The sequence below is a fragment of the Aphanomyces astaci genome (genome assembly GCF_000520075.1).
Source record: "Aphanomyces astaci strain APO3 unplaced genomic scaffold supercont1.9, whole genome shotgun sequence".
NCBI lineage: Eukaryota > Oomycota > Saprolegniomycetes > Saprolegniales > Verrucalvaceae > Aphanomyces > Aphanomyces astaci.
This window is the reverse complement of record NW_009798272.1, coordinates 1491534-1514937: the sequence shown is the minus strand read 5'-3', so window position 1 is coordinate 1514937 and position 23404 is coordinate 1491534. Positions and strand designations below refer to the sequence as shown.

The following is a 23404-nucleotide window of genomic DNA, read 5'->3' as shown; positions in this document are numbered from 1 at the left end:
TCCATTGCCTCATACAAATTTGAAGTATATTCATGTCAACATATTCATAAGTAAATATCAGTTATTACAAGAAAAGTATCAGTTATTACAGGAGTCGCAATAGATTTATCCGTCGCTATACATATACACTATACAGTATGGTACATGCTGCGTCGTATTGCCTGACTGATGTATACAGTCAACGAAGGAGTGGTTCGCCTATCGAACTAAGTTGACATGCATCTGTTTTTTTTAACCAATCAAATTTTTTTGTGATTTGAAGGCATGTGATTTGGTAGCTATAATATTTTCCCGCCGGCGCGATTCCTTTAAAAATTCTCGCCACAATCATTGACAAATTGATGACAGTGAACTCAACCCTTCGCGGCCCAAAGCGCGTCTACCAAGTGGCCATCAGGCTTGAGGCCATTGCACTGCTGGAGACTATGTCGGACTACAAGGTGTCGGCTCAACTGGGAATTCCTCGACGAACCATACGCTCCTGGGCCGACCAGCGAAACTATATCCTGGCGTACACCAGGAACAAAAAACGAATGAAACTCAGCCCTGGTGGCCGCTCCGAGTCCTTTCCTGACCCAACAGGACTCGTCGAGTTCATAGCCGAGATGCGTGCTCGTGAACGTGCATTGACCACAACTCATATTATCAACTGGATTAAACGCTTCCAACCTGACTGGCTGCGACTATACCTTGCCGATAAGGAGTCCGGCATGTCATACTAAAGCCTCCTTCGTCTGCTCCAACTCTTCTGCAATCGTCATGGGTAAACTCGGCAACGCGCTGGCCACACCAAGAAGTCCCGTGCTGCACTGACCGAGGTTCGCGACGAGTTTGCAGAGGAGTTTCACCGCGCCTTCGATTCCGACGCTGTCTACAACGTGGATGAGACGGGTTTTCACTATGACATGCCACCGAGGTACATTTGGTCAATCAGGGGTGGCGATGCCAAAGTGTCGTCGGGTGAAAAGCATTCACTTCGCATGACTATGGCGCTTACCGTTCGATGCCTCTGCTATTCGTCGTTCGGGGCCAACCCGGCGGTCAGATCGCAACCAACGAACTGCCAACGTATCCCGCTGGCCATGTCTACGCAGTACAACCCAAGGCATGGATGGACAATGACGTGTGGCGACAGTACCTTCGTGACTTGCTACTGCCCTGCAATGAAGCGCCGTCGGTCATCTTGGTGGACAACTTTGAGTCGCATGTATCCGACGAGTCCTATGACATTGTTCAAGACGAGCTGAGCAGTCTCCTCGTACCGATGCCTCCGAATGCGACATCTGTGTGTCAGCCGCTGGATGTCGGTGTGATGGCGCCGTTCAAGAGGCTTCTACGGGACGAGTGGTTGGCTGAGGAGATCATCGACGGCGACGAGTTTGACTCACCCTGTGTTGCGCAGAAAGGTCTCGCAATGATCAAACGGGCAATTTCGACGTGGGAGAAGGTCAGCGAAGACGTCATTCGCCAGAGCTTTGCCAATGCGATTCCTCGCACTTGAGCACACTGCGTAGCCACTCCTTGCTTTATATTAATTGTGGAATTAATATATAATTGGTTGGTTTGTATTTGAATTTTGTATGCAATTTATCTAATTTTAAATAAACGGGAAAAAGTTTGACACTGAGCGGGGCTTGAACCCCGGCCCCCTTCCTCAATCGACTTGGATGCCGTCGCACTAACCATTGCGCCACCGCGTCAAACGCTATCTTTAACATAGGTTCTTCGTATTGCTTGAATTAAATTCCATCGCTTTTCAAGAATCGATGTCCTGTGTAACCGACATTCAATAAAAACGAGAAAAATGGTCTTCATTGGCTAAAACGGTTTTCGTAGTTCGAAGTTTGGCGGCCAATCATTTACCGTTATTGTCCGATTCCTCGAAGAAAACAGTAGGCGAACCACTCCCTTCGTTGACTGTATATTAATACTAACTAGATACGAAACCCTGTATTCACAACTAACACAATGATAACGAGAGGAGCTGATACAGTATACTAGAGGATTAGCCCGTCGTTGTTGCTCGCATCAACGATGACCAAATCCATTTCTGCTAGTTGCTCGCATCAACGATGACCAAATCCATTTCTGCTAGTAAGGCAAGACAAGCATTCAAGAGCCCTGAACCATGCTAGCAGTTGAGCTAGCAATTTGACGTAACCCTGTAATATTCCTTTGTACTTGTATGCGTTATGTGTGTGCAATATGACTTTGCGTGAAAGTTAAGAAGTAAAACGTACAGCTGTGCTGTCGTGCTCAACGACAAGTTATTCGTGTAAATGCTAGCAATTGGGTCAGAGTGGCGGTGAATCCACACCTAAAAGTACAGGTTTCAGGCACTATGTGCGACTTGCTCATAGTGCATGTAAATCGCTACAGCTGTATCGATTGCAACCCCTACATAGTTTATAGCCCCCCACGGCCTCCTGTCCCCTCCACAACGATTGTGCTTGTAGCTTATCTACATGTGAAAGCACACAACCACCATTCTACGAGGTTAAAGTCACCATTCACGACATCATGACTAGCTTATAGTGTATGAAGATCGCCAGGATAGCAGCGAGTGCAACCACTACACCTCCACAGCCCTTAAGTATCCCCCCAGCCCAATGCTCTGAACATCGTGATCGCTTTAACATACGAAGTACGGTACATGTCATGGAAATATAGTGGTTGAACCGCATTCGAAATATAGTAAAAATATTGTCTCATTTCAAAGTGGATATCGGGTTTCACAAGTAATTATCGCTCATGGATCCTTTTTCTTAAATATTTATACCACAACACATCATATTGTGAGATATATGTGATTCTGGAGTTCAATGAACATGTATGTTAAATTGCATGTAAAAATCGAGGAAATTCACCTAGCCAGTGTAGCGAAAGTTCCGATACCCTTGGGGACTGTTACAGTGTAATCGGAAGACTTTCAATGTCCAGTCGACATCATACAGTATCCAAGACCGACTTACTGGCTCCGTCTAGTCGGGACAGTACCATACCCCATGCTATGACATGTTTGTCATACTTCAACGAGGCTTATGCCGTCGTTAGAAAGCGTCCAACTAGCACAACGCTCCGAATCGAAGAAAGGTCGGGGAGTCGCCTTTTACCGCCATGGTACATATGCTAGTCAAAATCCAGCCAATCATCGACGTTTGTGGCCAAGGAAATTGTACTAACGTTACTCGGAGTACTCCAGTAGAGTACCACCAGCTCGCCGAACCTCTTCCTGCTGCAGACTGTCAGTTTTCAAATCAACTTGCACTATGCTCGTCATGTCAACCGTGCCATCTTGCGTTGCCCAAGATGCGGAGACGAGGTTCATGGAAGGAATCAAGTGGCAATCTGAAGACGACACCGCCGTGCGCCGCTCCATTCTACTTCGCATGTACGTTCGACGTCGTCATGTCACCGCAAATCTCATGCTCCATCGTCTATCTAGATTGATCGTACTCAAGCAAAAGTGCGGCAAAGTTGACGCACGCATCTCCAACGTTGCCCGACGTGCCGAACTCGCGCTGTATACCCGGGCGCATTCCAGGAACGAATATAGCAACCCCCGGTCGTTGTGCAAACGGTTGCATGCCCTCATTGTCAAGCTGTATGCACATCAGAACTACGTGGCCACCAAGTTGCTGAAACAAAGGCCGACCATGAACGATGACGCGCCGTCGTTTGAACCATGTGCCAAGCGCCGGTGCGCCATCTCGATGACCAACTCGGATATGCTCCTTTTCGATGGCCACGAAGGCGTGCTTCGCGTCGTCACGTCGTTCCTCGACACATCGTCCCTCATCGCGCTGTCGTCTACGACCTACCGCGCCCGGCACTTCATCCCTCAATGCGTCACTGCCCTTCGATTGTCCGCGTCGAAACTCCCCTCTACCCCCGTGGGGACGTGGCTACGGCAGTTTCCCAACGTCGAATCGTTGACCTTAATTGGTGACAACAGGTTCGGGTATGGAGAAATCGCCATGGAGCACATCGACATGCGGTCAAATGCGTCGGTGGAATGGCTGCTCGAGGCCATGCAAGCCGCGATGCCGCTGCCCCGACTGCGTTCGTTGTCCTTTCAGCATGTGTATTGCGACGGCCTGGACGACCCGTTCACGTCGCGGGTGGCAGCCCTCGTGCCAACTTTGCCATCTCTCCAGCACTTGAACCTCGTTGGCAACTGTATCACAGACGTCGGCGCCGTGCATTTAGCCAACACCAACTCGTCGTTGGTCACGCTAAACGTCAACAACAACTTCATTGGGGAACGTGGTGTCTTCGCCCTGCAAAGTATACACAAACGCTGCCGCGTTACTATGACCGACAACCTCGTACACATGGCTTGAGTATAAGTGTGCGGATGTGGAACAATTAATTTATAGAGCCAATGTTGTTTTGCGTCCAATATGATTGACTGTGAAGTTATTGTGTTTATTAGGGGGAGTCAATATAGAAACCAAACTGCTTTTCGTTTTGAAAACTGCTTTTCGCGTTTTGCTTTTCGTCACGAAAAGCAAAAGCACCTCGCGAGCAGCTTTTCAAAAACGAAAAGTGAAAAGCAGAATGTAAGCCAATCAGCGTGAAGATAGTGATAGCCAATCAAGATGCACATAATTACTGGTCGGTTGCAAAGTCCAAAACACAGTTCCTTTTGCACGTGACACCATCCCAGCCGACGAACCAGTGCCGTTGTGACCAAGTCGATGCAATGCACATGCAAGCTGGACCCACACAGGTCTCTGAGCTCGGTTACTGGTCGGTTGAAAGACATTGTTCCCCTCAATCAACTCAACCATATATGCAAATGTAGTCTGACAAACACGGACCTCCTGAACAAAGTCGCCAACAGCCATGAAGGGCAGAATCGAAAGTTGCTCTAAGGAGCGTGGAATCGACCCACGTGCAAACATGTATCGCGAAGATAGAATAGTGTATCGCAGTCGAAGTAGCACATCAATGTCTTTCTTAGCCGCATGTGAAGCAGAAGTATTGCATGTTGCAATTGTCCGTACCATGCTGTCCAAGTCGGCAAGGACGGCCGCGCGCTCTGAGAGCTGTGGCATTTTTGCCAATGCAAATATACGGATACGGATGGCACATGCACAAGAGATCGTTGGCCTATATTGACTCTCCTCAGCTTTTCGTTTTGAGCAATTAAAATACGGTTGAATAAAAAATTCCTTTTCAAAGTGAACGAAAAGCAAAAGTAAAACCAGAAATCCTATATTGACTCCCCCTATTCTAACAAATGTATACTGATGCGACATGGAGAACGAATCGACGACACAACCAAATAACCAAATAAATGTAAGAAGAAGGATTTAGCCAATCCGATTGCAGGAAACCATCGTCAAACGTCAAATTAATGTGTGTGACTTCAACTAGTGTGATTACTAATCACCACAAGACACCTTTTTACATTCAGCTAAAGTTCAGTACAAAGAATTGATCGAAGATTTGCCGATTCAGCATAAAAATCCAAAGTTTGGGTAAAAGGACAATATGTGCTGTGCACGTGTTTAATTGGGGCTGCGAAAAGCGCTTCCAGATAAGAAAAGTGCTTCAATGTAATGAGTGCCAAGGGAAACCCCATCTTCCATTATTGTAGTTTCGGTACGAATTTCGGGACCATGCCCAATACCACTAACGTTACTTAGTACTGGTAACGTTATTACTGTATCTCGCACTGAACCTCGCTGCGATATTTGATGATTGGATATTACGAAATTTCTTGTAGCTGATTGGCTAAAATATTCTTTCTATTTTCCATGTCCTTCCTGTAGATAATTTGGTAGCCAATCAAATGGCCTCCATAATTTGCGTGTTTTAGCCAATCAAAAAGCTATTTTGTCACATATTTCAACCAATCATGCGCAAGCCCTGCGCACCAGTCATAGACGGTGTTGTCACTTTATCCGGAAAATCCGGATGCCACTATAATTGGCTTGTGATCTTCAACAAGCGCGACGACACGGCACTGACATGAGCTCGACCGTTTTCGTGCGCAACTTGGCGTATGGCACCACGCAGCAGCAGCTGGAAGAGCTCTTCGGAGACATCGGTCCCGTGAAGAAGGTGTCGGTGATCAAGGATAAGGGTCGCGCCAAGACGGACATGGCTACCCGTGGCTTTGCCTTTGTCAAATTGTACATCCCAATCCCCGTCGTGATTGATCTGTCATGCCCAACTGTGATGTACTGTGTTTACCTAGTGCGATGGAATCGGATGCCAAGTTGGCCATGGAAAAGCTCAACAATTCAGATTACGGCGGCCGCAAGTTGTGCCTTGGTGAGTGCGAGTCGTCCACGCAGTATAGTAGCGTAGTCTTGGGTCTGACCCAGTGTGTGTCTAGATCTGGCCAAGGAAAAGAAAGGCCCCAAGCCGTTAGCCCATCAAAAGCACCCTGTTGCCGACGAACAGGCGGCGGCTCATGTCGCCACCGACGCAACCCCTGCCTCAGTCGCCCCAGTTGAGGACGACGAACCATCGAAGAAACACAAGAAAGCGAAAACGCCCAAGTCCCACACCACCGAGGATGTAGCCGACGACGTTGACGACGATGCGACAACTTCAAAGAAAGAAAAACGAAAGGCCAAGAAACTACTCAAACACGAGGCTGCTGCCGACAACCAAGTGGCCGAGTCTGCGGCTACGATTCACGAAGAAGTCTTGGAACAAGTGGCTGACAAACCGGCCAATAAGGACAAATCGAAGAAGAACAAGAAGAAAAAAAGAAACGACAACGACGACGAGGAATCCCCCAAAGTTGAAAGCGTCGCGGTCCCCACCAAGAAGCGCAAGCTGGACGACCAAGGTGTTCAGGACGACTCTGCCAAAAAATCAAAGGCAAATGCCGTGGCAGAGGAGGAGGAGCATGTACAGAGCGAGCGCAACGCCCGTCGCCGAGAGCACCGCGAACTCCATCGCAAGATGAAGGAACGCCAGGAAGCCAGTGCCACGACCGAGGAAAAGTCGATTGCGATTTACGGTCTCGGCTCGTCCATCACTGAAAAAGCGCTCAAAATCAAGTACGTTTGTGTGTTTGATGATATGTATATTGTCGATTTGATATAAATTTGGGGAGGGGGTGCAATCGAATAATCGCGCCAACCAAACCGATCCACAATCCATCTGATTGGTTGTTGAATTTCATTGAGAAGGTTTTGATTGGTTAATAATTTTGAGCTCATCTGAAGTAGCCAATCAAATCGATTTAAATTCCAACGAGAAACCACGCCACAACACGAAATTTCACTCGAAAGCTCAATATATTGTGTTTCTTTTACCCAAAATTTGGACTTTTGTGCGAATTCTCCAAATCTATCGATCGTTTGTGTTAGTACTGTGACTTTTGCATGTCAAGATCGCGACCAGTGTCACATTAATTTTTGAGTCACGAATTCGATGTTGAAGTGGTCAAAAAATAGTGTGGATTTGATTGGCTACTTGGTTCTTGATCTCGGTTTTGATTGGTCGATTTTCGATTGTGTGTGCCGATTTGGTTAGTCTGCTCCTTCGATTGAGCACACACCCCACTCCAGTGTCGAATCAACTTGACAATACGATAACGTGGATACAAGTATACATGCTAACATGGCCAATTAGAATGAAGAAAGTTGGGGACGCGACCAAGATCGAATGGAAAGAAGACATTGTGAACGGGGTCACGCAGCAAGTGGCGATCGTCGAGTGGGCCAACGTATCCACCAAAGCCAAAGCATTGGAAAAACTCGACAACCACGTGTTCAAAGGGTTTACGATGGTCGTACGCGGGTAAGCTTATCACTCGACGGGGTTTCGGGGTTCTGGAGGTTCGGGGTTCATATGTTGTTGTAGGCTGGAGGGAACGACGACGGGGTTGGCACAAAAGGAAGGCGTGCGACTGATTGTGCGCAATTTGCAATTCGACGTGAAAGACTCGGACTTGGAAAAGCTGTTTGGCAAGCATGGACCGTTGGCTGAAGTTCGTGTTGTGCGGATGCCTGTGGACACAACCAAGGAAGTTGCCAGCGATGATTCCAAAGGTATGGTTATATATATATATATATATATATATATATATATATATATATATCCGACTTTATTTGATGAATATATAGTTTGAAATAATCCCCAATTTGTGTATTCACTTGTATGGGATCGTCTTGTATGGAGTAGTGGTGTTGGGTCGCAGCCGTGGGTTTGGGTTTGTACAGTTCAAGAACAAAGCGGATGCCCAGAATTCGATCGAGGTAAGTGTTTGATGTTGGACGATATATATATATATATTATATTTTGACACACAATTGCTGTTGATCTATATAGGCCCTGAACAACACGAAATTGAAAGGGCGTGAAATCGTCGTCGATTACGCCGTGGCAAAGTCCGAATACATCAAAGCCCAAGCTGCGCAAGCCGAGCCTGTTGCCGTAGAAGACGAAGGTGACAATGACGAAGGTGACGAAGACGGTGACAATGATCTTGTGGGCGAAGACGCGCCCGAGCTCGCCGACAACGAAAACACGCTGGAAATGGGCGACGAAAACGACGAAGACATTGACGCACTGCTGGATGCCAAGGAGGAGGCGGACAACGCCCCGACGACCCCCAAGGTCGATACGGATAGCCAGCGTGACCGCACCGTGTTTATCCGGAATCTGTCCTTCCAGACGTCGGAACAAGGATTGGCGGACGCGTTTACGTCGGAATTTGGGCCCGTCGAGTACGCCCGCGTCGTTATGGATCGTGGCTCTGGGTTGTCCAAAGGTATGTATGTACAACTGCTAGTTGGTGAAAGGGCGATTTTTGCATAGCCCATCGATGGTCCTGATATTTGTTTTAAATGAATTTTATGATTTTTGGTATGCAAGATGATATATGTCTCCACAATGGATGATCATGGGTTGTAATATAGGTGTGGCATTTGTCCGATTTCGGTCGAAAGACGACGCGGACGCGGCCATCGCCCGCGGGTCCGTGGGCACTCCCACTGACGACAAGAACCACAAGAAAAAACGCGACACGTACGTTTGTTAATTATTCATATCTCTTTTTTCTCGCGTATATTTGAAAATATATACGATATATATATCGTTATTATATATATATATAAACTAGTTATATTATATATTATACATACCTACGATATTTTATATATTTATTTATTTATATATAAAGTGTTAGTATTATATATAGAATATTTTAGAACTATTTTATATAATATATAAAATTTTAGAACTATTTTATATACTGTATATATATGAACATTCATTTACGACTTGATATCATAGCAATGCAAACGGCGGCCTATTCAACAGCGCCATGCTGGATGGCGATGGCATTTACGTGGATGGCCGTCTGCTGTCGGTGACGCGCGCCGTGGCGAAGGACGACGCGGATCGGTTGACTGAAGAAAACAGTGCCAAGCGCAAAGCCGTGGACAAGCGCAACATGTATTTGGCATACGAAGGCACGATCAACGTCAACAAGGTAGTACTAGCTACTATCGTCACTAGTATTACTAGTACGAAGCCCCTGTAACATTGTTTTGGAGTAGGCGGCGGAAACCGAGCTGGAATTGCCCAAGATGGACATTGAAAAGCGGCGGCGCGCGATCAAGGAAAAGAAGGAAAAGCTCAAGAACCCTCTGTTTTTCATCTCCGCCACACGCTTGTCGGTGCGCAACGTGGCGCTGGGTGTGGACGAGAAGGTGCTCAAGACCGTGTTCCGAGAAGCTGCAATTGCTGGGTTGCAAGACCAAGTGGTTAATATGAAGGAAGTCAAGGCCGAGTACCAGCTCAAGAAGGGTCTCCCAGTCAAGATCGTGCTATGCAAGATCGTGCGCGACACGGAAAACCTCAAGGCGGGCGAAGAGCCTCGCTCTCGAGGGTACGTACATACATAGTCCATGAAGAACCCCCCGTTGTTAATGTTTCTTTGGTCGTCCGTAGGTATGGGTTTGTCGAGTTTAGCCAACATGTGCATGCGTTGGCGGCACTGCGTAAGCTCAACAACAACCCTGCCTACACCGAGTACTCTGGTCGCGGGGTCAAGCCGACGAAAGGCACGTCGGACGCCGACAAGACGCGTCTAATTATTGAATTTGCCTTGGAAAACCACGGCAAATTGAAGCTCCGCGAGGTCTACCACTTTTCATTTAATCCAACATGGATAAATGAATCTTATTCATTTGTGTCGTAGAAACGCATGAACGACGCCAAGAAACGACGCGACGAAGACCTGATGCTCCGCAAAGCCCAGGGCGAAGTGATTGAAAAGGTCGAGCGCAAGAGCCGAGGCAAGCGCCAGCGCGAAGCCAAGGCCAGCCGTGGCAACAACGAACCTGTGGCGAGGTAAATGATCTTTCATTTATTTCAAAGTTCCCACCTCATGAAACTTGGTGGGATATTATTGCAGCGACGAACCAGCGTCCAAGAAATCCAAGAAGGACCCCACCAAGGTCAAGGGACCGGCGACAACTCCACGCAAGATCAGACCCAACCAACCCAACGACAAGAAGAAACCGGCGGCGGCAAAGAAGGGCGCGCCGGCCGCGGCCTCGCGCAAGGAACGCAAGGGCGACCGTTCCAACAAGGAAGAAAAATCGTTTGAAGATATGGTGGACAGCTACAAGAAGAAGCTGTTTTCCACCGTGGAAGACAGCGAGTCCCGTGGCCGGTGGTTCGAATAGACGACCTGAGACAGATAGACGAGAGTGTCGACACGACGACTTGGGTGTGTGTGCATTTATCTTTAACCCGCTCGGATTTAATAGACATTTCACGTAAACAAATGTACACTGTGAACGTTGCTTGATCGTGAGATCCATACACAAGAATCAACATTTTACTATATGAATAGTAAGATATTATGTGGGCGATGGGAGAACACTACTAGTAGTACTAGGTAGTACTAACGTACGTTAACGTTATACTAGTATGACGGTAACGTGCATGTGCAGAAAGAAATGTGCGGTGGTGGGTGTACAGTACTGTACAGTACTTCAAGTAGTACGTAGTACAGTACTAGTACTTGAAGTATCTATCAAGGTTCAATACAGTGTATGAAGACGCAATTCATAACGTTGTGCTGTGCTCGTGCCTCCGTATACTAGTACGCTTATTGTTACAGTAGCTCCGGGTGGGAACAATTCCGTCGCTGCAATAGTAGTACTATTGTTACATAATCACTTTTACCAAGAGCCGCCCCTGTAACCCCGGAACCCCTGGATCCCTTGCGCTTACATTCAATGCTATTCCCTACCTGAAATGAGTTGTTTTGAAGTTACACTTGATTTGACTATGATCCAGAAATAACTTGGGTTTCGTATGCCAAAATGATTACGTAACAACAGTATTACTGTTGCAGTGAGGGAGTTGCTGCTCCGAGTGGCTACGTTTTTAGCCGCTGTTTCTTTGGGGGGACAGTATCATAACATTTAAAGCTCTGGACGAGCATTATGGCTTGGCGTTATATTGTGGACCAAAACATGTTTGGAATCTCTAGATGTTGTCGTTGGCTATTTGCTTAGTAAATTACTACGTAGTACTACTAATTAGTACAGGGTTCGTTGAAGCATGGGACGAAATGGAAGGATGAGATTAACACTACCAGTGACTTTGCATTCGTTCGATGGCGAAACGTGTTGCTTTTTTTGTGGAGGAGTAGGATGGGGCAAAGAAGTCAGCAGCCATCGCTGGAGTTCTTTCTCCGTTTGACTATGTACCGGTACATTTTAAGCTATACTAGAACACCGTATTCGCTTTGAAAATTCGAAGCTCATTGCAACTTCAGATAGCGCGAATGAACCTCGCCAACTAGTACAGTGCACTACGTAGTAAACTAGTAAACTCACTCTCTCGGGGACATACGGTCCTATCTTTCAGTGGAACTTCAACGTCAAGATGGAAAAAGAAAGTGTCCGTGAGTCTTTGGATTTTGCTCCAACAACACATTCGCTTGAACAACTTATTTACTTCCACACGTCACTGGGCAAATCATCGACATTATATTACAGGCCAGACTTCATGAGCGCAATAATAGCGACGTTCTCATGAAAGTACAGGTGCCACTTGTCCACGAGGCGATGGGTGACGCTCGACCAGAATCACATGCAGCTGGGCATTCATATGGCGATTTTGCCACATGCACCAACAGATGCCATTATGTTGGCAATTATGCACCTTTTATACCGTATTCGCCTGACGTTCTTGGGATGCTTAGTTTATTAAATACCCGAACACCGGGTATTTACCGGGTGCTTTCACGAATGGGGGAGGAATACAGTATAACTATATGCTCCGAAGTATGTTGTGCCAGGTACTCGTACTCGGGAGGACTATACTCCAGAGTACTAGTATACGTATAGTATTGGACAGACTAGGGAGGGCTACAGTACTTTCGTGTGAAATCGCTGAAGTGTGATGGTATCGTCCAACTTTCGCTGGGGGGGCAAGTGGTTCCAGCAGGTTCACTTTCGCACTTTCCGACAGTGGCCAATAGGCGTTATGTTCCAAATCAAGCAGCGTCTAGTCGTCATCACATCGTCGACTTTCAACGTCACAAGGCCTTCCCGCCATTCATTCCAAGTGACAACCATGAAACGACGTAGCCTGTCTATTCTGGGCCGCAGAGTGACTACCGAGTTGACCCCACTCGATGTGCCACCGTCATGATTAAGATAGATGCTACAAGTAATAGTAGAGTAGTGTACTTGGAGTATTTGGTTGATGTCTATTAAAATGACTAGAAGGGCACAACATTGTCGAGCTGGATACGATATACCGGGTATAAAATCATTTACCCGACTCGATTTCGGTGCGACTCTCAGGAACTGAATTTGCATACTCATATATAGTACTCTTTAATAGTATCAGTACAAGGCATGATATACTCGATTAACGTATGACTACCAGCCTGTAGATGCTTTGACCTTCGGGTATTTACATCTGACATGGAATACCCACTATGTGTGGCGTGGGTTTATCAGGGCTGGCATGCTAATGCCGAAGTTGAGCTCCAAGTTTATATCAAATGAGTTAGGACATTAGGCGGCTGGTCGTGCCACGTGGGTCACCTGCTGGTACAAGGAGGAAAGTTCAACAAATTTTTCACCACGAATGCGGAACCAAGATTCAAGGGAGACTTGAAGGTATTGAGACAGGGACTTGAACGCATTGTACTATCACGTTTGGATGGTGCTCAAAAGGTGGCACCTGTAGCCTATCAAGCTGCGGGCAACCATCGAGGATTGTCTAGCTCATGGTACAGGTATACATCCATTTATACTGTACGAGTTGGGAAGTGTGCACTTTCTCCCCGTTTTGGAACGAAGGTTAGCCACGCGATTGGCAACCAAGAAATCGCGACTTACTTGCGGTTTGTATGGCGTGGGTTGATCGTTTCAATATGTTCGGTAACCATCTGGGCCGACAGATGATCGAGTGCAAACAAGTTGAACCTGGTTACTGATATTCAAACATTGGCACGAAGTTGTTCATTTCAGAATTTGCTTGCACAGATCCACAACAACCACATAACTACCTCGTCATGGGCAAGCCGTTCTTGACCGTGGAAGACTTGAAGATGTCATTCTCGCTCTTCTGCTGCGTGTATGGCATCGGGACCCTCGGCATGCCGGGCAACTACGCCCGCGCCGGCTACTTCTGGGCCACGCTCGCGTTGGTGTTTATGGCTGCAGTCAACACGTACGCCACCGTGTGCTTGTCCAAGGTCATGCTTGAAGCCCCCAAGAACGTCCGCACCATGGGCGACTTGGGCGAGTTCGTCCTCGGCTGCACCGGTCGCTGGCTCATGACCATCACGCAAATCATGACGTGCATCCTCGTGCCGATTGCGTTCCTTGTGTTGGGCGGCATCATGTGTACCATCATGTTCCCCGACTCGTACCACACGACCACATGGATCATCATCATGGGGCTGTCGTTACTTCCCGTGACGTTGATCCCGACGTTGAAGGAAGGTGCTGGCGCGGCGGCCGCCGGAGCGTTCGGCACTATCGTCGCCGACGCCATCGCCCTCTACCTCTTGGTGGACAACATGCACGACCTCAACACTGCGGGTGTGGCCACCCCCAAGCCCGACCCTGGCTTCAAGCAGGTCGCCACGACCTTTGGCAACTTGGCCTTGGCCTACGGCGCCGGCATTGTCATCCCTGCCCTTCAACGCGACCACTCGGATCCTACCCGCATGCCCCGCATCATCTACGTGACACTTGGCGTGATCTCCGTGTGCTTTATGATCGTCGCCATCACCGGTGTGTCGGCCGTCGGGTGCCAAATCCCGGGCAACTTGTTGTTTGCGATCGCCGGCTCCAAGAACGGTTTCTTGGCAAACCGCGGCGGCGTCATCCTCGCTATGCTTGCCATGCAATTGCACGTGACCATCGCGTTCGCGGTGATCATGACCCCTGGCTTTTACATCTTGGAACGGGTGATTTTCGGCCTCCACAAGCACAACTTTACGTTGGAAGCTGAGGTGGAAACCGGCTACGACAAGGCTGAAACCCCTGGTGCTGCTGCCAACAAGGACGCCGAACCCCTCGCGATTGCCGGCGAAGTCGAAGCGCACGACCGCGACGCCGCCACGTACCGCCAACCTGGCGTGTACCCCAAAGTCGCCGCCCTGCGCGTGGTGATCGTGGCCGCCGCCGTCGCCATTGCCTGTGCATGGGAAGAACGTCTCCTGGATTTGCTCGACTTTACCGGGGCTTCGTGCATCGCCGTATCGTGTATGATCCTGCCAATGGTGTTTTACCTCAAGCACTTTGGCAACCGCGTGTCTGTACCCGAACGAGTGTGGGCATACTTTGCCATCTTGGCCACGCTCTTCTTGGCAGTGTACGCGACCGTCTTAGCCGCGGACCCCCTGTTCAACCCCCCCACCGGCCCCGCTCCACAGCCCAAGTGGGACAACGTCAAGTTCAGCTTCTGCCCCGCGGGGTCGTACCAGCACATCACGTTCACCAACGTGTCGTACCACAAGAACTTTACGTCGCCGTTGTATTAAGCAACAGCAGCGCTATTACATACCACCCAAATCTGTCCACGTATGCGAGTAATTGTAGTCGTAAAATATAATGCATCGAGATATTATTCAATGGGAGCCCAGTCATTATTATTGGCAAAACCTATTCACATTGGAAATATCTTTAAAAAAAAGCTGAAATTTACACGCAAAAGTGGTGAAGTAATTGTATTCTTCCACCTTCAATAATAATGAAAGATCACATGTTTTGTCCTGGATACTGTATATCACTTTTTATTTTATTCTACCGACGTTGGCCGTGAAGATGGCACTCGCCCCGTCGTGGCAGGCTGGTGTCAGCACTGCATATCCGACGATGAAGCTGCGTTGGTAAGTAGCCACCGCCTCCAGCCATAGGAATTCGTGTTGCTGAGACATCGTCCAAGATAGCTTAGGTAACCCAAACTTGGGTTAGGCTCACGATGGGACGGAGCTCCACCAACATGTGGATGCCTCTGGCTGGAGGCGGCGGCTCTCGAGCATTCTTCGACATCAAGCGTCCAAGATGGTTGCATGGCTAGGGGTGCAGTGCTGACACTAGCTCGAAAGAAGGCATCTCATCAGCTTCTGACCTGCTTACGTGCAAAGTAGAGGGTCCTTCACAATCAATGCTGCTACCAATCGTTGTTCAAGTCGCAGTGTCAAGCACAGCCGAGGCCTTGCATTGTGGCGCTGATTTCTTTATTGCACCAACCAATTCCGGAACTAAATGGATGGACATCCCCAACAACAAGCCAATTAATGTACAATCAACATGTATTCAAAGTCCTGGCGAGTCAATGAGACTACAAGGACCTCAAAATTTGCAATTTTGAAAGCAAGTCAACGACCGTGTGTAGAGTAAGTAAAATGCATGGTGGGGTGGCTTAGGACATGGCCACATCTCGTGGTTGTTGCGCTGTATCGACAGCCGGATTTTCCTCGTTCGCATCCCCCGACTTCGTTTGGTCAGACGGCGGCAGCGCCTCCCCCGCTTGGTGGGCCTTAGCAAACGGCGTGTCCTTCCACAACGCTTCGAAGGCGTCGACGGCCCCGTCCGAGCAGATCGTGTCGTGGGTGCCAGCGTCGTCCTTGGTGGCTCGGTTCCACGTTGTCACAAGGGTCTTGCCGTCCACCTCTCGCTCGTGCACGGCCTTGAGTCGTCCGTTCGCGTCTTCGTACCGGCGACGGACGCTACGGACCCGACGGCCCTTGTCGTCCACAACGGACGAGCTCGAGTATGAGTAGTTGGAATACACGGGTTTCGAAGCGGAAGTAGCAGCGTGAGAGGGGTCATTGGACGCGGGCTCCGTGGTGGCAGGTGATGTAGCGTCGTTGTTGGCAGGCGCCTTCGCGTGGGGCAGGTCCTTGAAGAAGGCGTCGTCGTCGTCGGCCGAGTGACGGAGGTGCAGGTGGCGGTGGTGGTGGTGGGGGTGGTGCAGGGGCAGCAGGAGGGAGTCGCGTTCAAGGGCGTCCAAGTCCATCAACGACTGCTCCAAGCTGGCCATGGGATGCCAGTATGTGGGGCGGACAAAGTCCCAGAGAGATGTAGGAGGCACGTGGTAGTAGTATCGGAACATGGCAAATTTAACAATGACCAGCAAGCACCAGCCCCTCCATGGTTTAGCTACAAAGAAATGTCGTTGGTTCGATTGAATGTTCAGGAAAAGGTGCAAGCTACTCATGGTTTAATGAAATATATCTTGGGTTTTGTATTGGACAGCTATGTGTTGTGAACTTTGTCAGGCATTAAAGCGGATATGCTAGAGCTTCTCGAAATGTCGATATCAGATTTGAGGATAATTATTTTTAGAGGTTTTAAATGCGTTGAAATCTATTGGACAATTACTTACAGGAAGAAACTTTTGTGGAAACGCACAGAAGTGTTTCCATTTCGAGAATGGGACAATCTTTCGAGAAGACGACTGTTCGACCTTGACTCATTTAATTGGAGGCATTCCTAGTTCATAACTTTAACGCTAGTGAACCGTCCACATTGTCTGAATTGTTTGAAAGTAGTTCGTTTTTTTCCATTACGTTAAAGTCCACGACGCTATAGATAACGCAAAACTATCCAGCGATATAGATATGCTCTTTCGGCTCAAGAGTCGTTTGTCTTCATTTCGAGAAGCTCTAGCATATCCGCTTTAATGCCTGACAAAGTTCACAACACATAGCTGTCCAATACAAAACCCAAGATATATTTCATTAAACCATGAGTAGCTTGCACCTTTTCCTGAACATTCAATCGAACCAACGACATTTCTTTGTAGCTAAACCATGGAGGGGCTGGTGCTTGCTGGTCATTGTTAAATTTGCTATGTTCCGATACTACTACCACGTGCCTCCTACATCTCTCTGGGACTTTGTCCGCCCCACATACTGGCATCCCATGGCCAGCTTGGAGCAGTCGTTGATGGACTTGGACGCCCTTGAACGCGACTCCCTCCTGCTGCCCCTGCACCACCCCCACCACCACCACCGCCACCTGCACCTCCGTCACTCGGCCGACGACGACGACGCCTTCTTCAAGGACCTGCCCCACGCGAAGGCGCCTGCCAACAACGACGCTACATCACCTGCCACCACGGAGCCCGCGTCCAATGACCCCTCTCACGCTGCTACTTCCGCTTCGAAACCCGTGTATTCCAACTACTCGTACTCGAGCTCGTCCGTTGTGGACGACAAGGGCCGTCGGGTCCGTAGCGTCCGTCGCCGGTACGAAGACGCGAACGGACGACTCAAGGCCGTGCACGAGCGAGAGGTGGACGGCAAGACCCTTGTGACAACGTGGAACCGAGCCACCAAGGACGACGCTGGCACCCACGACACGATCTGCTCGGACGGGGCCGTCGACGCCTTCGAAGCGTTGTGGAAGGACACGCCGTTTGCTAAGGCCCACCAAGCGGGGGAGGCGCTGCCGCCGTCTGACCAAACGAAGTCGGGGGATGCGAACGAGGAAAATCCGGCTGTCGATACAGCGCAACAACCACGAGATGTGGCCATGTCCTAAGCCACCCCACCATGCATTTTACTTACTCTACACACGGTCGTTGACTTGCACTCTGAATAGCAATGCGAATGGAGTATTACATAGTCTGCCCTTGCACTTTGAAAACCTCTTTTTACGATCAAAATATATAGTATATGTCTACGTTTGCTTTCGTCTTGCCATCCTTGGAATCGACGACACTTACACTGTCAGTTCATTGTTCAGCTCAACCAGGATACAGTCCTAACGTTATGGCAATTGTTGCGAGCTGTATGTCTATGCAGACGGGTTCGAACATCCAAGTTATAACGTTAGCTTAATACTGTAGCTGACCTGTAGTGAGGGGTTTTGGACCAGCAGCTTAAGCCCTCATCATAACGTTACTCGAAAACCTCCGAATCAAAGTCGGCCCATTCAGATCTCAAATGACTTGAACTAATCACACTGTGTGGCAAATGATTGGATGAGTTTGATTGGACAGTTCCTAAAATTTTAAACCAATCCAATCACTCTATTTCTTGACAGTTACCGGCTTGGACTGCATTTTCATTCACCATGTGGGTGTGTCATCCAGTTCACTTGCACAGCTTCGTTGGGGCCGCGGAGCTTCCTCCGCCGCCGGTGACGACGTCCCTATTCACCAAAGCACGTCAAGCTGTCCATTGCGCCATCTGCAATGACGTCGTGGACACCCGCAAACCCACCTCGCCACCGACTTGTTCGTGCGTCGCTTGCAAGTGCGTTGTCCATCGTCGATGCTTGTCGCGGTGGCATGAGCAAGACACGTCTACGAGACACCGGGAGACACGACTGCTTCTTCCTTTGTGTTCCGTCGCGGACAAGGTCCTTCATACACCTTCGTTGTCGTCGTCGCCTAGCAACCCAACGAGCGACTTGCACCTCCTCGAACACCTTCATCTGGACCCGACCTTGCCTGCCTCGCCCCTGCACCATCCACCTCACACAGTTCCTCCATCGAGCAATCTGGCATACGTGTACGTCCAGCGCTACGCCCCTTACGTCGCCGGTGGCATCCTCCTCGGCGGAGCCGCCATCTTCGGCATGCCTGCAGTCGCCCTCACAGGCCTTGGCGTGGGCATCTCAGGACACACATGGACCCAACGCCGCCAACTGCCGACAACGGCGACGAACTTGGCATCTCATCGCCGTCCTCGTGCTGAGGTACTTGTAATATTTGTTGTTCGTCGTATCCCACAACTCGGTGGTCACCAAAGGATTCGGACTGGGCGCGTCGCATTTGCTGGGACTTGAAGCAGTCCTCCACGGGCACAGATTCGTCGTATAAGCAAGACGCCGCGCTCCTTCGACGGTGCGTTCGTCATGTCGTGATGGTGCTGCCACGTCATACGCTTGAACAACCAGTGTAGGTACCACAACCACAAGATAGACAACCCGACGTCGGACGACATTTACCGACTGCTTTACCATCTCTTTGCCTCACGAGACGAACTCGTTGGACGCATCAACAGCGCGCTCTGCGACGCCTTTCGCACCCGAGCCAACTCGTCTCCGTACTGTCTTCATGTGTGTGTTGTCATGTGATGCCTTTCAAATGGCCAAGTAGGACCCTTCCTGCGTTGGTTCGAGATGCACAAGTCTATGTGGGTCACGTGCTAGCGGTCACGTTGACCACATACCCCGCGCTGTCGAGCTCCGAAGATGCCGTGGTACAAGCCACCGAAGCCGTGGAACGTCTTGTGTACAGGTGTGTATGTGTATATACATGATATATATTCCCCTGGTGATCACGTCATCGCATGACTCATATATGTCACGATGACATACCAGTGACATTTACCCGTTGGTGTTGAACGCGTTTCGACGCGCCTATGCCCGCCACGACGCCACGTTGATCGCCCACGTCCGCGAAGTACATATCATCCAATGCTAACCATAACCCCAACATATAGTCCCTTCTGTTTTGCTATGCATTTCATGATATTTGCTTGATTATATTTATATATATATATATTAACTCTGTGTGGTTGTCAAATCTGTATGTTTGATACTCATACTCCTCGATGTTAGTTATCCTGTATTCAGCCCTACTACTACTACTACTACTACTACCATCCTAATTTATATCGTAGGTGCAAGCTACCCGGCGTGCCAGTTCAACGGTGAACCCCCAGGCCATCGACGTACTCCCCCTTTTTCCCATAGTCGACTGTGTTTTGTTGCCATCATTTCCTTGACCTAGTCCCTTGCCCGGCTCAGCCACGTCACATACCCCTACGGCAAACTGCAAGCGCTAGGCGATACGTTTCGCATGATGTGCTCGGCCGCCGAAGCGGGACTGGCCATCGCCCCGAGTGCCGACACGCTTCTGCCCATGACCGTGGACCTGATTGTGGATGGATGTGGGGTGATGTTGGATTTCGTGGCGCAGATGGCGTTCGTGTCGACGTTGACCAAGGGGGGCGGCCGCGGCATGGAAGGCTACGCGCTCACGACTTTCCACGCAGCCCTGCGCGCTCTCGCAGCTATCGACGTCCAAGTTCGTTTGTAAATTCAGTCGTGCGCTGTTGTTGTCTGTGCGAGAATTGTCATGGGATGTGTGATGCCTGTGTAGGACTACGCGACGAGTACTACTAGTAGTACTAGTACTACTACTCCCCCCCAAGGCGAAGAGGAAGAAGCCGACGACGAGTTTTTTGACGCGGTGGAGGACTTGTCACGATAACAAACAAAAGACAGTAGTACAGTCCGGTGTAGTCGAGGTGTTGTTGCAACGTATAGGTACATATGTTGCCAATGAAACCACGGCCGAGTGCTGCGAGATGTTGACAGTACTACTGTAGTACCTTGAATCATACTGATATGTTATTTCATAGTCATCTCGGGCTTGCTTAGGCTTCAAAAATGGGAATAACGCTAGGATATTGTCGATATTCTTCAAATTTCCCAATTCGCCATGGTTTGTCCAAACTTATGCCGAGGATTCTGATTGGCTAATATCCGAAAGGAAAATACTTGTCGCTGATTGGCAATATTATTTTTGGGAAAGCCAATGAAATTTCGCGGCGAGGTTTGTGAGAGGTTTTACGAATCGCGCAGAATTGGGCAATTTGTAGCAAATTCATCTAACGGTTAATACATCATTTAAGCTTTTATTATTTTCAATTTTCATATTAGAATTTTTCCAGATATACCTAAAATAATTTTTTTAGATTTTAAAAATACAATGTTCAAAATAAAAGTAGTAACCTATATAGCACTACTGGTGATTTGACCTATATATATGTCATAAACTGGGTTTCTAGTTAGATTACTCATGGGATCTCGAATGAATTTTTTCAATATGGAATTGGCTCAACCAGGTAATCAAAGATTTATACACAGGCTTTTACTTCGAAGTATGTGGAAACATCATACCGTACCAGTACTAGTATGATTGCTGAGTAAAATAAATAAATAATAATAACATAGAAAAATTTGTGTGAGGATTTACTCCTATATTATTACAAATTCTATTTATTTAAATATATTTATTGATTGTGTCTTTTAAATAAAACTAGATTGATTCTGTTTCTAATTTTTTGACCATAATAGTATACAGATTTACGAAACAAACACGAAACTAAATACACCAGACTACTATTAATAGTACTATCTAGCAATCACATAACGTTTTTGTTTCGTAAATCCCTTCTTGCTATCTTGAAATTTGTATGCGATTGTTTGTATCTTACTAGGTGATCCAGGAGTGTACTAGTTATTACTGTAATAGTACAGTATATGTTGTTAGGGCCACTCAGGCTGCCTCAGAAAACACCTCTTTTCACAACTTTTCAGAAACATTATGACAATTTTTCGAGCGACAACTTTTTGTGTGTTTGACATATATAAAGTGGTATATTAATAATACTGTACTGTACGCGAATTTTTAATGTTTTCTGACAGAAAAAGTTTCAACTGCAACAGTCCAATATTTACCTAACGTTACGTGTTATTCCAGCAATCATTCTCATTATCCAGTGCACATCAACGTGCCCCGCCAGGGGCAACCACGGCAGACCCGTGGAATCTCCTTACGTTGGCCACGTCCTCGCCGACCGAAGCGGTGGCGCGCCAGAGTGATCTGGTGCTGCGTAAGCCTCACGCGAGGAAATGTGCGTGAACGCCGATCGGCACTCCTTCCAGGACAGTCGGTCGTCCTCGACACTGGCCGAACCTCCCAGACTGAGCAACTAGCCTATGTCGGCCCCAATGCTGTGCACCCCAGGGGACTCCTCGCACTGTATCTCCCACTCCGTACATACAATACGATAATGTCAACATGATGCACATTCCAGACGAAATTTTTGCTTTCGCTCCCGTTTGGTTAGGATACCGGTACGTACTACAGTAGAATTGAGACCAAGCTGAGCTTGAGACTTCACGACATCGCTCCATGGTGCGACGGTGGAGAGACCATGTACAGGCTGCCAACAACCCGGTACACCCAGCTGCAATCATAGACACGTTTCGCACACCGTATTGGCGTACCAAATGTGCAGCACTAATATTAGATGGCCCGACTCCTCGAGACAACACCTAATTAGCGTGCGCCGGCATGCATTACGTACTGCATTCACACTACGAAGGTTACGTACTATTTTTGTTCTGTAAAACTCTATACAACTTCACACTACATATATATTTTATATAAAATTCTCAAATATACACTCATACATGAAGTATACAAATATATAAATACAATTAAGTGCATTTATACTACCAGGAATATTAGTAGTCAACATGGCAACCAAGCTATCAAGGCTAACCATAATGGCGAACAACCATGGAGCAAAGGAGACATCTTTGACCCCAATTGCCATCAGGGTCACTTGAAATTTTGATGGATGAACACGTGGTGTTGCATGGCACGAGCGCGCCATGAGTAGTAAAGTGCAAGTATTGGACGCATTGACAAACCTGACTGCTGGACGTTCCAACTCATGACATTATGCGCGCTAACCCCCGACGTTTTACGTTTGAAGCGTTCGAACATAACGCGCGTTTTATGGCTTGCGCGACCAGCCCTCATGAGCATCTTTCTCATTTCCCACCGCATTAACTTGTCTGAATGCATAGATAATTGATTTAAAGAGACCAAACACTCAACGTAACGTGAATGTGTACAGATAACGACGTTGGGACTGGCGCACAGTGGTACCAGGAATATTTTTATAAATGTGAGAATGAACAAATGCAATCAATAGGCGCTAATTTTAGCCAATACCTGACCTTCGTCCTCATTCACCGTGATTGGGTACTTTGAATTTGTTAAATTGAATTTGATTGGCTTATTCGAATTTTGAGTCTCACGTGTCATATCCGAGTTTGCGATGCCGTCGCCGAAGCCCATTGCCAAGCGTCGACAACGCCGATACGTTGTGCGACAGATT

The 23404-nt window shown here is 48.2% G+C and overlaps 6 protein-coding genes across 8 annotated transcripts; 5 read left to right on the top strand and 1 right to left on the bottom strand.

The window, feature by feature from the left end:
• The first annotated feature begins 3261 nt into the window (after positions 1 to 3261).
• H257_05260 (hypothetical protein) lies at positions 3262 to 4401 on the top strand. Its single transcript, XM_009830065.1, has 2 exons — positions 3262 to 3391; positions 3446 to 4401. Exons 1-2 carry the CDS (start codon positions 3270 to 3272, stop codon positions 4341 to 4343), a joined length of 1020 nt encoding a protein of 339 aa, XP_009828367.1. The 5' UTR covers positions 3262 to 3269; the 3' UTR covers positions 4344 to 4401.
• Positions 4402 to 5944: 1543 nt separating this feature from the next.
• On the top strand, positions 5945 to 10769 carry H257_05259. Of its 2 annotated transcripts, XM_009830063.1 has the most exons (13): positions 5945 to 6143; positions 6209 to 6285; positions 6350 to 7025; positions 7603 to 7770; positions 7834 to 8021; positions 8155 to 8228; positions 8302 to 8743; positions 8892 to 9000; positions 9268 to 9466; positions 9534 to 9865; positions 9928 to 10117; positions 10178 to 10329; positions 10394 to 10769. In XM_009830063.1, the coding sequence occupies exons 1-13, from the start codon at positions 5980 to 5982 to the stop codon at positions 10665 to 10667; spliced, it is 3045 nt and encodes a 1014-aa protein (XP_009828365.1). In that variant the 5' UTR covers positions 5945 to 5979; the 3' UTR covers positions 10668 to 10769. The 2 variants fall into 2 exon arrangements, with proteins under 2 accessions (XP_009828365.1, XP_009828366.1); XM_009830064.1 differs by lacking the exon at positions 5945 to 6143 and having other exon boundaries at positions 6169 to 6285.
• A 2505-nt stretch (positions 10770 to 13274) lies between these two features.
• On the top strand, positions 13275 to 15100 carry H257_05258 (hypothetical protein). Its single transcript, XM_009830062.1, has one exon. The coding sequence runs from the start codon at positions 13526 to 13528 to the stop codon at positions 15002 to 15004; it is 1479 nt and encodes a 492-aa protein (XP_009828364.1). The 5' UTR covers positions 13275 to 13525; the 3' UTR covers positions 15005 to 15100.
• On the bottom strand, positions 13492 to 16761 carry H257_05257. Of its 2 annotated transcripts, XM_009830061.1 has the most exons (3): positions 15595 to 16761; positions 14182 to 15539; positions 13492 to 14127 (listed from the first exon to the last, which is right to left on the bottom strand). In XM_009830061.1, exon 1 carries the CDS (start codon positions 16684 to 16686, stop codon positions 15889 to 15891), a length of 798 nt encoding a protein of 265 aa, XP_009828363.1. In that variant the 5' UTR covers positions 16687 to 16761; the 3' UTR covers positions 13492 to 14127; positions 14182 to 15539; positions 15595 to 15888. The 2 variants fall into 2 exon arrangements, with proteins under 2 accessions (XP_009828363.1, XP_009828362.1); XM_009830060.1 differs by having other exon boundaries at positions 13492 to 15539.
• A 373-nt stretch (positions 16762 to 17134) lies between these two features.
• Positions 17135 to 18162, top strand: H257_05256 (hypothetical protein). Its single transcript, XM_009830059.1, has one exon. It carries the CDS (start codon positions 17217 to 17219, stop codon positions 18012 to 18014), a length of 798 nt encoding a protein of 265 aa, XP_009828361.1. The 5' UTR covers positions 17135 to 17216; the 3' UTR covers positions 18015 to 18162.
• Positions 18163 to 18548: 386 nt separating this feature from the next.
• Positions 18549 to 20802, top strand: H257_05255 (hypothetical protein; the record flags this gene model as incomplete). Its single annotated transcript, XM_009830058.1, has 8 exons — positions 18549 to 19175; positions 19229 to 19323; positions 19382 to 19525; positions 19579 to 19719; positions 19803 to 19884; positions 20105 to 20155; positions 20215 to 20511; positions 20587 to 20802. 8 exons carry the CDS (start codon positions 18549 to 18551, stop codon positions 20695 to 20697), a joined length of 1548 nt encoding a protein of 515 aa, XP_009828360.1. The 3' UTR covers positions 20698 to 20802.
• Between the last annotated feature and the right edge of the window lie 2602 nt (positions 20803 to 23404).

Coding starts and splice junctions, on each gene's coding strand:
- H257_05260 (XM_009830065.1), top strand. CDS start 3,270: ATGCTCGTCATGTCAACCGTGCCATCTTGCGTTGCCCAAGATGCGGAG. Junction 3,392..3,445: donor CGCTCCATTCTACTTCGCAT/GTACGTTCGACG, acceptor TCGTCTATCTAG/ATTGATCGTACTCAAGCAAA.
- H257_05257 (XM_009830060.1), bottom strand. CDS start 16,686: ATGAGTAGCTTGCACCTTTTCCTGAACATTCAATCGAACCAACGACAT.
- H257_05258 (XM_009830062.1), top strand. CDS start 13,526: ATGGGCAAGCCGTTCTTGACCGTGGAAGACTTGAAGATGTCATTCTCG.
- H257_05259 (XM_009830063.1), top strand. CDS start 5,980: ATGAGCTCGACCGTTTTCGTGCGCAACTTGGCGTATGGCACCACGCAG. Junction 7,026..7,602: donor GAAAAAGCGCTCAAAATCAA/GTACGTTTGTGT, acceptor ATGGCCAATTAG/AATGAAGAAAGTTGGGGACG. Junction 7,771..7,833: donor TTTACGATGGTCGTACGCGG/GTAAGCTTATCA, acceptor ATGTTGTTGTAG/GCTGGAGGGAACGACGACGG.
- H257_05256 (XM_009830059.1), top strand. CDS start 17,217: ATGAGTAGCTTGCACCTTTTCCTGAACATTCAATCGAACCAACGACAT.